This window comes from Typopeltis vanoorti, chromosome 8, assembly GCF_054136105.1.
Source record: "Typopeltis vanoorti isolate ZY-2024b chromosome 8, IOZ_Tvanoo_1.0, whole genome shotgun sequence".
Classification (NCBI taxonomy): domain Eukaryota; kingdom Metazoa; phylum Arthropoda; class Arachnida; order Uropygi; family Thelyphonidae; genus Typopeltis; species Typopeltis vanoorti.
Window position 1 is genome coordinate 55,497,282 of NC_143556.1, and position 16,676 is coordinate 55,513,957.

The 16,676-nt window shown below is 36.1% G+C and overlaps 1 protein-coding gene across 7 annotated transcripts in view; it reads right to left on the reverse strand.

The window, feature by feature from the left end:
* Nucleotides 1-16,676, reverse strand: part of LOC150104005 (uncharacterized) — a 534,288-nt gene that overhangs the window by 291,081 nt on the left and 226,531 nt on the right. For all 7 annotated transcript variants that reach the window (XM_090397243.1, XM_090397238.1, XM_090397241.1 and 4 more), the window contains exon 14: nt 4,885-5,135. In XM_090397243.1, coding sequence (XP_090253369.1) covers nt 4,885-5,135 — 251 coding nt within the window. The remainder of the gene's footprint in view (nt 1-4,884; nt 5,136-16,676) is intronic.

The window sequence follows — 16,676 nt, forward strand, 5'->3', positions numbered from 1 at the left end:
ACTGATGGAAAAAAGTGTAAATAGCAGGAAATGTAAAAAAAAATTAAAAAAGGCTAAAAGATCACTTATTACTAGTACGTAAGTCTACATACTAGATTACAAAATTTAATAACTGAAAATAAATCAATTTACAATTACTTACATTTATCTATTTAAAAAAATCTTTAATTGTTGATGGTTTTTGCTTTTCATTTTTTTTGACATAGCGACAGATTGCTTTGCATTGAGTTCAATGCTTGACCTATATTATACTGTTGTGTTCAAAGTGGACACAGAGAGTCCAAGATCTTTTGCTAAATACGCACACGTGTTCCGGCATGCCAATCTACACGTCGCAGAATTGCCATCTTCTACTGAAATACATTTTCTGTCTTTTTCCTCTATGGATAACATGGATGATCCATCAACCGCAACTTGAAAGCAACTTTCACACACTAAATTACGTAGCAGAAATTCTGCAATATCAATTCGTACTGTGATTGAAAAATCACGGTATCGCTCATCACTTACATAACTGCTGCAAGCATGCAAGTCACCGTGATGGTGGAAACGAAACTGCAGCTGAAGGCAACGCCACCTGGGAACAGAAATGCGCAAATTTCCGCAGAAATCAATTCGAAAATTAGTATTGCCACTCGAGAAAAAAACGCAAATCACAGGAAATAACGTCCACATCAAGTTGTTAATGGTGGGAAAAACAATATATCGTAAGATTATGCCTTAAGACGGGACCAACAGAAAATGATGTAAATTGCAGGAACGTAAAAAAGGGGTTTTACTGTATATAAAATGATAAGCCGTTTTATGTCACATTTTTTGAAACATTATGAAACTCAGGGGCTACCCTGAGTGTCGAGTCTTCAAAATTCAAGGAGAACCGGGCAACCAGTCCAGAACTCAGGGATTGGGCACCGCAGGCGCCAGGGAGAGACGAACCCCCCCCCCCCCCCTCGAGTCATCAGAATTAAGGAGAACTGGCCTACCAGTCCGGAACACAGGGGTTGTGTACTGTAGGTGCCGGGGGGGGGGGGGGGGGGCAGCCCCCCGGTGTATGTATACATAAATATATTGTAAAATGAGTTGAATGACTTAAACTAAGAGTTAGGTAAAAAAAAAAAAAAAAAAAAAAAAAAAAAAAGGGGGGGGGGGGAGCTTAATAGTAAAACATGACTAGTTTCAGCTTATAACAGCCTTCATCAGGATCATTAGGATCGGCCGAGAAAAGGATATGGCTTGATAAGGCACTGACTCGCTGTCTCTTGTAAGCAATGTCCCTCATGTGTTCCTCCATACGTAATTCAATAGATTTGTCCGTCTGGCCAAAATAAGGAATGTCACAATCACACCATATTTTGTACACACCAGGATATTTAAGATGATAATGACATGGTTTTGGATGGCTTATTAAGGAGTGGATTTTTGGAAGTGGAGTGAACAAAGTTCTGATATTGTATTTTTTTAGAACCTTGGCTAATTTTTGTGAAACTGAACTTATGTAAGGAATGGTTATATAGCCTTTAAATGCCTTCTGTGTGATGACTAGGAGGATTAAGAAGGAATTTTTCAATAATTCTTTTAGAATATCCATTAAGTACGAAAGTAGTTTTGAGATAGTTGATTTCTTTTTGAAGTTCATTTGGGTCATCAAGAAGAGAGCGAGCTCTATGTCCCAAGATAGAAATTATTCCAAGTTTTTGGGGGAGGGAAGTGATGGGATTGACTATGAAGATATCTGTTGGTATGTGTAGGCTTTCTATACATCGAAATTTTAAGTTTACCAGAAGAGCGGGTCAGTTTTACATCTAGCAAAGGCAGCAACTATCAGTTTCAAGCTCTGCTGTGAACTTTATACTTGGATGTCGACTATTGAGATGTTCCAGGAAATCCATTAGGGAATCATGTCCATGGCTCCAAATGAGGAAAATGTCATCCACATAACATTCCCAAACTTTAGGTGTAAAAGCAAAGGAAGAGATAGCCTTGGCTTCAAAATCCTCGAAGTAAATATTTGCAAGAACAGGGGATAAAGGATTACCCATTGCCAGAACCATGATTTTGTTTGTATATAGTATCTGGGAATCTAAAGTAACCGGACTTGATGCAATGGGTAAGTAAGACCAACACTTTTTTGGATAACTTGTCTTTGAGTAATGTTATGACTTCGTCTGTTGGGATATTAGTGAACAAGGAAATTATGTCGAAGCTAGCCATGATTTCATCTTCATTAACTGTCACATCCTTAATGTATGAAAAAAAGTTTGCTGTGTTATTGATAAAGGATGAGGACTTGCCTGAAAAACATTTGAGGTATTTTGCAAGATGTTTAGAAAGTTTGTACGTTGGAGAATCAACACCTTCCACAATGGGACATAGTGGGATGTTTTCCTTATGGATTTTTGGAACTCCATATATGCACAGAATAAGAGGATGGAGAGAGTGCAGAGACATGCGAACGATTCAAGACAGTTCAGTGGTAGTTTTTAAAAAGTTGTTAGTACGATTTTGAAGTTCTCGAGTTGGATCTCTCTCGAGTATTGAGTAGGTATCACATTGTAGTAATTCAAGCATCTTATTTTGGTAATCTTCAGAGTTGATGTAACTGTTACATTGCCTTTGTCTGTGGGAAGAATAATTATATCTCTGTTATTTTTTAAACTCTTAATGGCTTTGCGTTCCGTCGAAGTAATGTTATCTGCAGGTGGTTTTTGCATTACTGATAATAAGATGGATTCAATACGCAGAAGTTTTGCATCTTATGAAGGGTAAGGAGTGATTCTTTTGGGATAAATTTTGGAGAAGGAATTTGGAGAAGAAAAAAAATAAAATTTAGACCTCTACTAAGGATGCTTTTTTCTTCGTCTGAAACTATGTGAGAAGATTTGTTAATTACGACTTTGTCAAAGTTGATGTGGGGTTTTGAGAATTCCCTATTATTTTGTACTCTTTTTAATGTTTCAAATTTTCTGATAAGATTTTACTTTATCATATTATATTTGGGATGCTTGAGATTCACAGTTCATATTAAAGATATGCCAACTCTCATTATCTAAAGATTCTTCTAGTATTTGAGCTAAAGTTTTTTTTTTGGTGAACAGAAAAGAGAGAGTACGTTTTGTATCGGAGATTCTTTCAGTCAGTAGGTCTAATTTAGCTTTATGATAGACTCTCCTCGCACGTTCTATTGTTATATTCTCTTTAAAGGAAATAAATTTAGGAAAGACAGCGTGGAATTTGCATTGTTTTAGAAAGACTAACCTGTTGATACTTAGTCCTATCCTCCTCAGTGTTTTCTTGAAGTTTCTTTTAGTATTCAAAATAGAAGATGCATCAATAAGGTTATAGATGTATGACGATTCATTGACTCGGTTGAAATACGTATTGTAAAATGAGTTGAATGACTTAACCCGAGATTTAGGTAAAAAAAAGTGGGTTTAATAGTAAAATACGACTAGTTTCGGCTTATAACAGCCTTCAACAGGACATTATAAAAGAAAAAAAACAACAACACTAAACACTGAAGGTTAAAAAACTATGAACAACATAGAGAGTATCTATACATAATTAGCATGAAAACGTTGTAGTTGTATTTAAAGCTGATCTTTCGTTTGTTGCATTTTTGGGAGAGTGTGTGCTTTTTACTATCGTGTTCAAAGTGGACATGGAGAGTCCAAGATCTTTTGCTAAATGCACACGTGTTCCAGCATGCCAATCTACATGTCGCAGAATTGCCACCTTTTCTTCTCCCAAAATACATTTTCTGTCTTTTTCCTCCATGTTACTAACATGGATAATCCACCACCGCAAACTTGAAAGCAACTCTCACATGCTAAATTATGTAGCAGAAATTCTGAAATATCAATTCGTACTGTGATCGAAAAATCACGGTATCGCTCATCACTACATTAATTACTGCTGCAAGCGTGCAAGTCACCGTGGAAACGAAACTACAGCCGAAAGCACTGCCATCTGGGAACAGAAAAAATTTGCAGATATTTACTGCAGAAATCGATTTGAAAATCAGTATTGATACCCACGGAAAAAAAAACACAAATCACGGGAAATAACTTCCACATCAAATTGTTAATGGCGGGAAAACAATATATCGTGAGAATAGGCCTTAAGATGGGACTTTACGTTTTCCTGCCTTAAATGGCAGGAAAACGTAAATTGCAGGAACGTAAAAACAGAGTTTTACTGTATTTAGATTGCCAATTTGGAAGTGGGAAATATGATGAATGCAAGCAGAAATAAAGTATGATCAGAATCACCAATGGGAAGTGTGGGGGAAGAATCTACAATACATTGGAAAGGAAGAAAAAGAAAAGTGTTAAAAGAATAGATAAGATCATCGGGAATTCTAGTAGGTATAATTCAGGAATATTCAATATTAGTGTGAAAACCATACTGACTGCTATGCTTTAGCATCTTTTCCAAGAGAATCAGCAGAAGTGTAGAAAATATGTCAGATTTAGCTCATTTTAGCCAAGGAAAAGGACTTCATTATTAGAAGCCAGATGTAAGAATTCCCAATAGGAGGAAAGACTGGTTTTCTTGAGTATGGAGAACATTATAGGCAGCAAATAAAATGCACACAATGAGATATAGAAATTTTAAGACAGAAAAGATCATCAAAGAGAGGAACTATGTAACTCTGCAAATTTCATCTGGCAGCACAAAAGTTGCAGCAAACTCAGAAGCATCCTAATGCACTGCCAACAGTTTTGATTTGGAGCACTGTCATACCACATAATCAGTTTTTTTTCTGTCTTATATTTTTAAAGCAACAAATAGTGCTTCCATGCAAAAAGTCTCTGTGCAATAATAATAATAATAATAAAATCCAGATACAAAATATTTAACACTATAACTGAAATAAAAGTTTACCTTAGGTACAATGGTCTCCTGTTTTTGTATTATTGTAACTGGTTTCATCTGAAGAGGTTTGCAACTTAATTTGGAATCACTAGTAGAAAGATTTTGTAACACTGGCTGCTTAACTGGCATAGAAGGAGTCGAACTGCTGGTAGGAATGGTCTTTGATGGTAAAGGTGAAATAGTTATTGCTTGGTTTATTAATGGTGAATTAAGTGGAGTTACTACTGGAACAGAAGACTGCTTTAAATCTGGGTTTAATGCTAAAAGTTTATTTTAAAAAAAAATAATAATAAAAAAGAATTTAAATTATATACTTTAAGAAAAAATACAGACATTCAATATTAATTTACAAGTAGGTAAACAATGTTTACATTCTGAAACTAAAAGTTTATAAAACTATCAGAATTTTATGTTTCGTAATCATTAGCATCAGTTGTCCTGCTGTTTTTAACTTTTGCTTGGGCTTTGATGAGGGCCATCAGTTCAAACCAGGAAATTCTTAATCAAAGATATGCATAAAAGGTGAATATATATATATGTTTTTTTTTCTTTTACTGATCCCATACATGAGAGGTCAAAGGACTATAAGCACATCAGTACTGTGTCTGGGGTGAAAAAGATTATATTCATCACTAAAAGACAATCTCTGATGTCTTTTAGTGATGCAATACACAGATAGCAAACTATCAGCTTCCAATTACTTGAAACAGACTGACAGATCAATTTTTTTTCTTTTTAAGTCAACCCACACATGAGAGGGCTCAAGACTTATAACATGGTGCTGTGAGTGGGCAAGAGAAATAAAGGAATCTATTAATTTGTTTTTCAGTGGACCAATGCTCATGGGCAATGGTCCACTGAAAAATAATGCATATCTAGGAAAGCAACTGAAGGGAATTAGTGAGAAGGATCATCTATTAAGTGAATAGCTCACTTCTGAGGGAGGATTTTGACGCACCACCCCAGATATGAGAGCAATATTCAAAGGCTGGATAAATTTGTGATTGATAAAGTGCCAAGAGTTGAGCAGAAGAGAAGTAATGTTTAAAATGAAAAAGAATACCAAGCTTTTTGAAGGCTGAACAGGATATCAAAGTAATGCTTATGCCCAGGATGCGCTAGATGTAAAAGTCAGTCCAAGAAGAGAAAACTGATCTTGGTTGGCAAGAATGTCATAAAGTGAGAAAGAGTGAAGCATAGTCTTTCTTCTGAGAAATAAGACAGGACTATGTTTTGGTTTGGAGCATTAAAACTCAATAGACTACCTTTGCTCCATTCAGGAATAGCCAAGAGATCATTATTTAAGGCATTGATTACAGAAGATCTTGAAGCTTGAATCATTTTAGCACTACAAGGTTTTATAAATGAAAAAGAGGAATGGAGTGTACTGTCATCAGCAAAACTATGAATAGGATTGGACATCAGTAACAGAAGATCATTATTGTACAGGCGAAAGAACAATAGCTTGGAGTATTCCAACACAGATAAAAAAATCAGATGAGAGAGGGACATCCAGCATTATTACATGCAATGAATGACCAGAGAGAGAAAGAGAGAACTGGAAAAAATGGCAGCTTAGTAATAAGACCACAGTGCCAGACTTGATAAAAAGCATTGGAAATATGAAGAATAACTACATAGGTTTTTCTAAATCTGTGTCTATAAGTTGCCGGTAGGGAAGAGAATTGCTGGAGAATGATGGAATCATATCAGTTGTCACTAATTAATTGATAGGTCTCTAGGTAATGAAGGAGCTAGCTGATAATGACCTTCTCCATCACTTTTGAGAGAAATGAGGTCGTTTGTAAAGGCAATACAGGATTAGTGTTGATTCTAAAGCACAAGCGCTTAGTATACAACTGGAGGGATATCATCTGAGCTGAGAGATTTATTAGTATCAAGGTTACTGAGTATTTTTCTGATGTCCTTCTGATGAAAGACTAGAGATAGTATATCGTGGGTGGTTTGTGTGGGACTAAACAACAGAGGAAAGGACTGATACTAAGAGCTCTGTCTTATTTTTAGATGCTGCGATTGTTCCATCAGGATGAGAAAGATATGGAAACATAACAGGGTAGAAGCTTTGCTCTAAAAAGGGATCAGAAGGCTCAACTGCCTTTTGAATAGGAGGCACCTTAGGAGCATTTAGCCTTTATGATGTCTGCTTTAGATTTTTTTCCCCCCGTTTTTACAGGCTATAATGTAAACTGAGCCAGAAGCTTTTTAGCATAAACTATTAGGTATGTTGCATTTTTGGACTGGAATTCTTTGGCACATTTGTTGGAAAACCAAACCTGAATAAGGGTTGAGACTGTGAGTGGAGAGAGGAATAAAGGCACTCATCCCAACAAGAATAATTTCAACTATTAGACCAGGAGAACAGGAGCAATATCTGACCATGGAAAAGAGGTATACAAAAAAATAACATGCCCACAAAATAATGATGAATATATATTTTCTCCCTTACACAAATCTTATCTGTAACTCATCATGATGTGGAGGTGATAGGATGATGTAGGCAAAGCATATCCAAAATGTATACTTCCAGAAGGGCCATCCTAGGTATGAAGGCGACATCAATATACCCAGCTAACACAGGAGGCATTTTCTGGCTGAGTTAGCAGCTCACCAGAACCAAAGTTTAAAAGAGTGGATTTAAAGGATATGTTGGAACTGGCCAGAATGGAATAACAAAAATGAAACTAAACAAGAAAATATTAAGAAGTGGCATCTGGAATGTATGATTCCTGACAGGAAAAGAAGAATTAATTGAAGAACTTGAAAATCATGACATTAAAATTTGTGCAGTATCAGAGACAAAGAAAAAAGCCGAAGGTATAAAGCAAATTGGAAACTACATATCAATATACAGTGGAGTAGAAAAACATGAAAGAGCATCTAAAGGAATTATAATAATAATAATACATAAAGATATTAGAGAACAAATACAATAATACAATTATATAGCAAGCAGAATACTACATATAAAACTAAAGAAAAGAAAAAATTCTTAAATATTATTAGCATATATTACCCTGAGAAAGGGAAACCAAAACTGGAAATAGAAGAATTTTATGATCTTCAAAATATAATACAAAAAGTAAATAAAATACATGTTAATAACTGGGGGATTCCAATGAGAGAATTGGCAGTGTAGCTGTTCCAGGTATATGTCAAAGATTTAATGAGGAAGTAACCAATGCAAAAGGAGTGGATCTTCTGCATTTTTGTATAAATAATGAATTACAAATAAATCGCACATTTTTTTATTCTAAAATACAACATGAGATAACATGGGAGAATACAAAAGGGCAAAAATCTGTAATTAATTACATTATAACTTAGAGAAATCATGCTAGAAAAAATTATTGATGTATCGATGTATGAGCGTATGGGTGTGTAGTGTGACTTCTGTCGTGAAGTGTGCTGCATTTTTTTCAGTAATACAAGTGGTGCTGCTTTTGGAGTTTAGTTGTTTATATTGGGTTATTTTTAGGTTAACAAAAAGGCAAGGTCAGAGTTAGACACATCTGCAGTGGAAGAGAAGAAGATAAGTTTCATTATTTAGTTATTTAGTATAGTTAATACTTATAGTATGGCTTAAGTAAATTAGCTTACAGTAGAGTGTATAAAATAGTAAGGTGTATAACATAGTATAGTATGGCACTTAGTATTTAGCATTTAGTTGTAGTAGTTCTTCATCACTATTTGAATGATGGCTGAAGCCGCAGCTCTAATTACAAATGCATGTCGCCAAGTCCCCCCCCCCCCCCATTTAAGGACTCTATTTTGCATAATAATGCAGGATTTTGGCATGCAGTGCTTGTGGTATGTATGCATCCCAGTAGTTGGATATGTAGTAGGTGAGAGAAGAGTGGAATGTAGGCAATGGGAGGAACTCGGCGAGTTTGATATTACAATAACTTACCTCATTAGTCAGAAGCAGGAGAATCTCAACCTAGAGAGACGAGTGGTGTGATAGAGGGGGAGAATAATGAGCAGAATATGAATGAAAAAATAAGAGTGGGGAGTGTAAAAAGCTTAAATGATTGTGAAGTTTTCGGAGGTTGTCTTGATTGAGAGGAAATGATGAGCAAGATGGCTAACTTGCAGAGAGAGATAGATAAGAGAAAGATAGATAAGCTGAAAGAGGAGGTGGATGTCTTGGGAATGAAATGAGAAGTAGTATGAAAGATGTGATTAGGCGAATGGAAGAGATAAAGTAAATGCAAAGCAAATCAGAGTAGAAGTGAGAGAGTTATGGATATGATAGAAAAGGAGAAATAGAAACAGCAGAAGAGAGGGAATGGGAGAGAGCTATGGGAATAATAGAAGAGGAGAAAATGGAAGCAGTCGGAGAGAAGGAATCAGAAGAATGCGAGGGAGTGCTGGAACCAGGGATAGAGTGATGCCAGGACAGTGAAGATGGTAAATTAAATATGGAAATAGACAACAGAATCAACAAAGCTGGTATGGTGGGAAGTCAATTGAATAAATTCATATGGAACAAGAGAGAAATTAGTTGGAACACTAAATTAGCTGTATACAAGACAGTGTTCAAACCAGTTTTAACTTATGGATCGGAGAGCTGGGTCAGAAGTAAAACACTTGACCAAAGACTAGAGACTGCAGATATGAGAGTCCTGAGAAAGATTAGAGGCGTGAACAGATGGCATCAATGGCAATATCATATTAAAAATGAGGATATTAGGAAAGAACTTGACATTGTCAGCATCCAGGAATGCGTTAGCAGAGCTGATCTCAGGTGGTATGGTCACTTAAACAGAATGGGCGAGGAAAGATTAGTAAAACAAGTGTTCTCTGCCAGGTTGGCAGGAAAACGACCCAGAGGAAGACCAAGATATAGGTGGATTGATAATGGTACAAAGTGCCTTAGACAATAGAAATATAAGATCTGATAATGTTGGGGTCTTGACAAGTAACAGACTGATTTGGAGGAAAATTGTAGATAGGAAGTTAGTAATGATGTAAATTTTTCATGTAGTACTATCTTAATATCCTGTACACTCCTCGAGTGTACATATCAGGAATTTGATGATGATGAGAAAAATAACCAGAACTAATCTGAATAACCAGATTCCATAATGTGGGAAACATCTGCCCCACAACACTCCAGGACCTCATTACATGCCTACAGGAAGAATGGTCCAAAATTTCCATGATCGCTATCATATGCTTATGGAAAGTATGGCCCATAGGATTGCTGCAGTCGTTAGAGTGAAAGGAGGTCCTGCATGTTATTAAAGTGAGTGCGATGGCTGTTTGTTCTTCACACTATGGTGTCCACTGACTTCTTTTCATATCTATACAAAAATAAAGTTGAAAAGATTCTTATTGTTTAGCAACAACTGTTCAGACATAAAGATTAGCAAATTTAAAAAATACTATCGCCCAGTAAGGGAATATATATAGAGAGAGACCATTAGTTCTATTTAAATTAGGACAATGAAGTAAAATTTCACATATTTCTTTATGAAGATATTCTGTGAGGAAATGAATTTTATGAAGCACACTTATCTTGTTCCAATAAACTCTGTGTTTTTGTGCAGATAGCATGCTTTACAAGTCCAGACTGTTGGCCCATGATATTTAATATAAGATTTGCATACTTCTGGACAAATAAAAGCAGATCTCTGGTTTATCCAAAATAGGATAAGACACAGGAGCAAGGAATCTTGTAGAACCTGGAAAACCCCAAGGTGAAAGCATGTCCTTAGGAGAAGTGAAAAAAGGTAGAAAATGGTCTGTCTTCAGTTTGATTAACTGTCAGGAAAAAATGCAGCATTAAATAAACAAACACTAGACAAAATAGTACTGAAATCTGCCCTTTACAAACTTGAGCTACTGTTTACTCTTTTAAAACAAGAACAATAACAGAGACTTTTCTCTAGATTTTTATCTTTGATTATGGTATACCATTTGGAAGAAACAAACACTTTCAGATAAATCTGTAAGTCCTTCTATTACTGTTCTATTATTATTCTTAATTAATATTATTCTTGTCTCTGCAACAACATAACAAACACTTGTTGCTTAACTCTCCAGATGCCTCCAATGTCTGTGATTGCATGCACTAGCTTCAACTCGCCATTATAACTCTATGGCGCTCTTCTTGAATGGTAGGAAGATGTGTAAAATAAACTTTCAGGTAAGAAAGAAGTCTCATTATACAAAATCATGATATTGAAGTAAAATAATGATGGTTTCTTGAATATCTGCTGGCCAAAATGTAGTGCAGTTGTACAATTATGAAAAATTCAACTTTATGTTGTTTCTGTCGTTATAGAGCCTCCTTAGCTCAGTCAGTATAGACGAAGCCCTTTGGTCAGAAAGGCCTGGGTTCAATGTGAGGAACCTTTATCTGGTCTCTTTGACTAAAGGCGAGTTAGCCCGTCTCATACAGAGGTAGGGTTTTTTTTTCACCCGGAAACTCTGGTTTTTTCGTCCCCCGGAACAGGCAAACCGGCCCCGTGAACACACATGAATTACAGTCATGAATATGTCACAGCTATATGCTGGGAAAGGGAAATCAGATCTATCGGCATTGCAAAACATTGCCAATGTTTAGCAATATTTAATAACAAACTAAAGTTACAAGTTTTTAGTTACAAGTTAATAACATTTTATTAAATGAATTTAAATAATTTTTATATTCTTTGTGGAGACAAAGACTAGAGAATTTAATTATAACAAATTAAACTTTGCAACAGAATTACATGAAACTATTACATTATGATAAATGAAAGGGAGGGAGGCAGTGAAATTATCCCATTTTTTTTATATAAGATTGCTTAATATATAAGTCACCTAATCTATGAAAAAAATATAAAATGTGGTGTTTCTGAATGAAAGTCACCAGATACTCCACACCACCACATTATACTGGCTGTACTAAAACTTCTGTTCCTTCCCTCTCATATGTAGGTAACACCATTCAAAGACAAGACAAACTACAGAGATGCAGATCCTTCTCCATGGTAAAACAACAGTAAGACAGTTTTGTCTATTTTATCCCTATAGTCTGTTATGGCTTTGAAAGGGGGGGGGGGTATTTCTAGCTTGCCTCCACATGGTGCACCCTGGGTAATGCTAAATGAGCTAGAGCGATTGCTGGCAGCCAGACCTATCTTAACAATCTCCTGGCTATAGACACATGAAATCACAAGCTATACAATCACCAAACGGTCATTTCCAGGACCACAAGAAAAGAAAACTGGGTGCTAATTTCTGATTTGCCAATTCAACATTGAAGGAATCAGTTTTGATAAAAGTCATTATCTCTCAAAAATCCTTCAAGAAAATGATATAGACATAGCTATCATTCAAGAGATGCAAACCGATAATGAACAATATTTGAAATATAGAGGAAAAATTGCAGGGTACAATATGCTAGGAGATGCACATCACCAAGCTCATGGTTGTGTAACTTACACATAATAATATCAATAATATAGAGAATGCTCACTTAATATCAGCACATATTAATCAGAATATACACACTATCATAGCCAAAATTGAAGTTCTCATGGTGGTTAACATCTATAAGTCTCCCCTGGTAGAATGGCCACCTGAAATAATTCCCATATTTCCACATCGTACTATTTACATAGGAGATTTTAACAGCCATCACACCATGTGGAATTACAATAATAATGATGGAAATGGGGAAGTATGAACAAACTAGGCTGAGCTAAACAATCTTAGCTTAATATTTGATGCAAAGGAAATCTTTAAGGCTCAGTATGGAAGAGGGAATACAACCCAGACCTCTGTTTTGTTACTCAAAATTTGCAAAATCAGCCAATAAACATAACAAGACAAGTCCTTGAAGATTTTCCATGCAGCCAACATTGCCTAGTATTAGTAGAAGTAGGAATACAAATACCAATAATGTGGTCCATTCCGCGACCAAGATGAAATTTTAGAAAAGCGAACTGGCAGGATTTTTCACAAGAATTGGATAAAATAATAAGATGGATACCAGCTATGAGTGAAAACTACAACAGATTCATTGGAGCAGTCATTTCAACAACAAAGAAGTATATTCCAAGGGGTTTCCGAAAAGAATACATACCTAGCTGGAATTAAGACTGTGAAGAACTATACCAAATCTATTTAGAATCTGGCAACTGTGACATAGCTGATGAATTACTCCGGAAGCATGATAACGAGCACAGAAAAAATCGATAATAACTACAGAAGACTTAGACTTTAAAAAAATCAAGTGGAAAAGCATGGAGCCTATCACAGAAGTTACGTGGAAGTAATCCAATCACTCGTAAAGATCCTTTGGTGACTCCAGATCAAATTGCCTGTTGAATAACTTCACTATCTAGAGCCCCCCCCTCGAGATAATCAACACACATGGGAGGTTAAAAGAACACTCAGAAACTTACAACAGAGTGCAGCTGATAGTTCCCAATTTTCAAGAGAATTTACCACAAACAAAATAACTGAGGCCTTAAAGGAGGTGAAAACCGGCAAAGCATCAGGCTTCGATGGTATTCAACCTGAATTCTTGGTTAACTGTGGAAAAAATGCTCATCAATGCTAACAAGATTCTTTTCTCACATTTTAAGGATGGGAAATCTTCTAACACCAAAATAATAGCCATATTAAAACCCAACAAGCCTCAAGATCAAGCAGAGAGCTACTGCCCAATTGCGCTCCTCAGTTGCTGTTATAAGCTCCTCAAGAGGCTCCTCCTTAACAGAATTGGGCTAAAAATATCTGAAGTTATCCCTGTTGAGCAAGCAGGCTTTAGGACTCAATGTATTTGTACGGACCAAGTACTAAGCTTTACTACATTTCAAAGCAGGCTTTCAGAGATGTTTGAAAACTTCTGTGTTGTTTGTTGACCTTACTGCTGCATATGACATGGTATGGAAAGAAGGGTTGCTATACAAGCCATACCATGCCAATCCATCATACAACTTATTGGTAACATGCTTTCTGACAGGTTCTTTCATGTGGTACTGGGAAACAAAATAAGCAAACTGAGAAAGCTGAACAATGGACTCCCACAGGGCTCAGTATTAGCACCAATCTTATTCAATATATATACATCTGATCTACCGACAACTAGGTCAAGAAAATTTGCTTATGCTGATGATATAGCCCTCGCCACCCAACACAAGAACATCGAAGTAACTGAAGATATTCTCACAAATGACCTCAGAATACTTTCATAAATAGAAACTAACACCAAACCTCAATAAGACCGAGGTTAGCTCTTTTCACCTAAACACCAAATTAGCAAGTAGGAAACTTCAGGTCAGCTTTAACAACACAATGCTGTGGTACCAAGATTTCACTGAATATCTGGGTGGAACCTTGGATAGAACACCATCTTTCAAAAGACATCTGGAGAATATCTCTTTAAAGATCAGAACAGGTAATAAAATCATACAAAAACTGTGAGTTTTACATGGGTTTCTTCTTCTGCTATTACACTGCAATGCTCCATGTTGGGCCTAGTCTACTCTGCAGCAGAATATTGTTCACTAGTATGGCTGAACAATTCTCATATCAAGAAAACTGACTTGCAAATAAATGCAGCGATGAGGACAATAACAGGTTGCTTCAAATCCACTCCTCTCTACTGGCTTCTAACTCTGAGCAATATTGCACCACTGAACCTGCACAGACAAGATGCTCTAGTAAAAGAGTACAAAAAATAAACAGCAATTTCCTGTTACCAATGCATGAAGACCATCATCATCATCATCATCATCAAATTCCTGCCATGTACCCTCAAGGGGTGTACAGGATATGACAGTACTACATGAAAAAATTACATCATTACTAACTTCCTATCTACAATTTTCCTCCAAATCAGTCTGTTACTTGTCAAGACTCCAACATTATCAGATCTTATATTTCTATCGTCTAAGGCACTTTGTACCGTATCAATCCAGCTATATCTTGGTCTTCCTCTGGGTCGTTTTCCTGCCAACCTGGCAGAGAACACTTGTTTTGCTAATCTTTCCTCTCCCATTCTATTTAAGTGACCATACCATCTGAGATTAGCTCTGCTAACGCATTCCTGGATGCTGACAATGTCAAGTTCTTTCCTAATATCCTCATTTTTAATATGATATTGCCATGATATTGCATGAAGACCTCCCACATATAAGTATAAATCGCCTTAAATCCCGACAGCCTCCACTAATAGTGGCTGAAGAACTGGTAAATAGCAATTTCAACATTAATTCGAAATGGCTAGAAACTTGGAAAGAAAAATCGCCACCAGACTTAAACAAGAATATCCTTCCCAACCAAAATCGAAAAGGGATTGAGCTTCTACATCATCTATGGAAAAGCTTAAATAGTATACACACAGGACATGGTATCTGCGCAGACAACTTACACAAGTGGGGAAGATCACCTACACCCAGTGTTGAGCTATAAGGGGCTCGCATGAGCCCTTTGTTAATTTTTTCTCAAATTTGCAAGCCCCTTGTTCTTCTTGTTTACTTTTTTATTTTTGCAAAAAAAAAAAAAAAAAATTTTTTTTTGAAACATATTAAGTGACAAACTCATACAGTAACCTAACAAAAATTAGTCTATTCGGCAGTGTACAGATTATTTGAAATTATAGTTTCAACTCCTCTATTATGAATGCGCCCAATTTGAAAATAAAATAAGCGCATGCACCATCTTTACCTTTCTCCCATCTGGTAGCCAATCGTATGGTAAAACCATCAGCCAATCAAATGTTTTATAAATTATAATAAAAGATTTCATTCTTATTATATTTTGATAGTTAAAAAATGTTTTTCTTATGTAAGATAAATTAAACAGTTGATTGGGTGCAAATATTTCATGTTTAAATCATGAAATATTTGTTTAAAAATTATAGCCTTTAGAGCAGTGTTTCTCAACCTTTTTTGGATCATGCCCCACCTCAATGTCTCAAAGAATTTGATGCCCCCCCCCAGCATAATAGTTAGCCAAATTCTGAAAAAGTATAATATAAATATGTACATGAACATTTTCTAATTCCCCCAAAATATTCAAATTGCCCCCTGTGGGGTGTATGCTCCACGTTGAGAAACACTGCTTTAGAGGTTGATTGTCCTCTCACACTTTTTGATTGGAATTTGTACACAGGCTGTATTAATAAGTTTTTGTGTGAAATACAGCTTTCTTTCTTTTTTTTTCCCCTCGGGATGCGAGCCCCTTGTCAAAATTTCCATAGCTCACCACTGCCTACACCCCAGTGTGAGTGTGGGTCATAAACCAAACCATCCAGCACATTGTGGAGGACTGAAACATAAGAGCCTACCCTGGTGACTTTTTTGAAGCAGATCCTTCAGCTCTTGAATGATATCAGCTCTTGACTGATATCACGCTATTTGAGCAATTCAAACTGCATAATCATCAGCAAAAAAAAATTAAAAAATTGCACAATCAAAGCACAGTTAAAATTTAAAAATATGCTCTTTTGTGAAACTTATTTTTCAACTCCTCTTTCACTTAAAAAATTGCATTCATAAAGCTGGTGCATGACACAAATGTGAGCACTTAGCTGTCTTCAAAAGCATGTTACTCTAGCATCATTATATAAAATTATCATCTTATAAACAGATTTTATATAATCATGCTATGAAATGTTACTTACTCCTTTAGTAGATGCCATAGTAGATGCCACCAATGAACCCTGCTATAGACTGTCTAAACAGCTGGCCAACTCTCTGACCCCCCCCTCACTGGAAGGTCCACTTCCTTTATAAAAAAACTCTACCCACTTTAAAGCCCTCACAGAAAATTTAACCTTG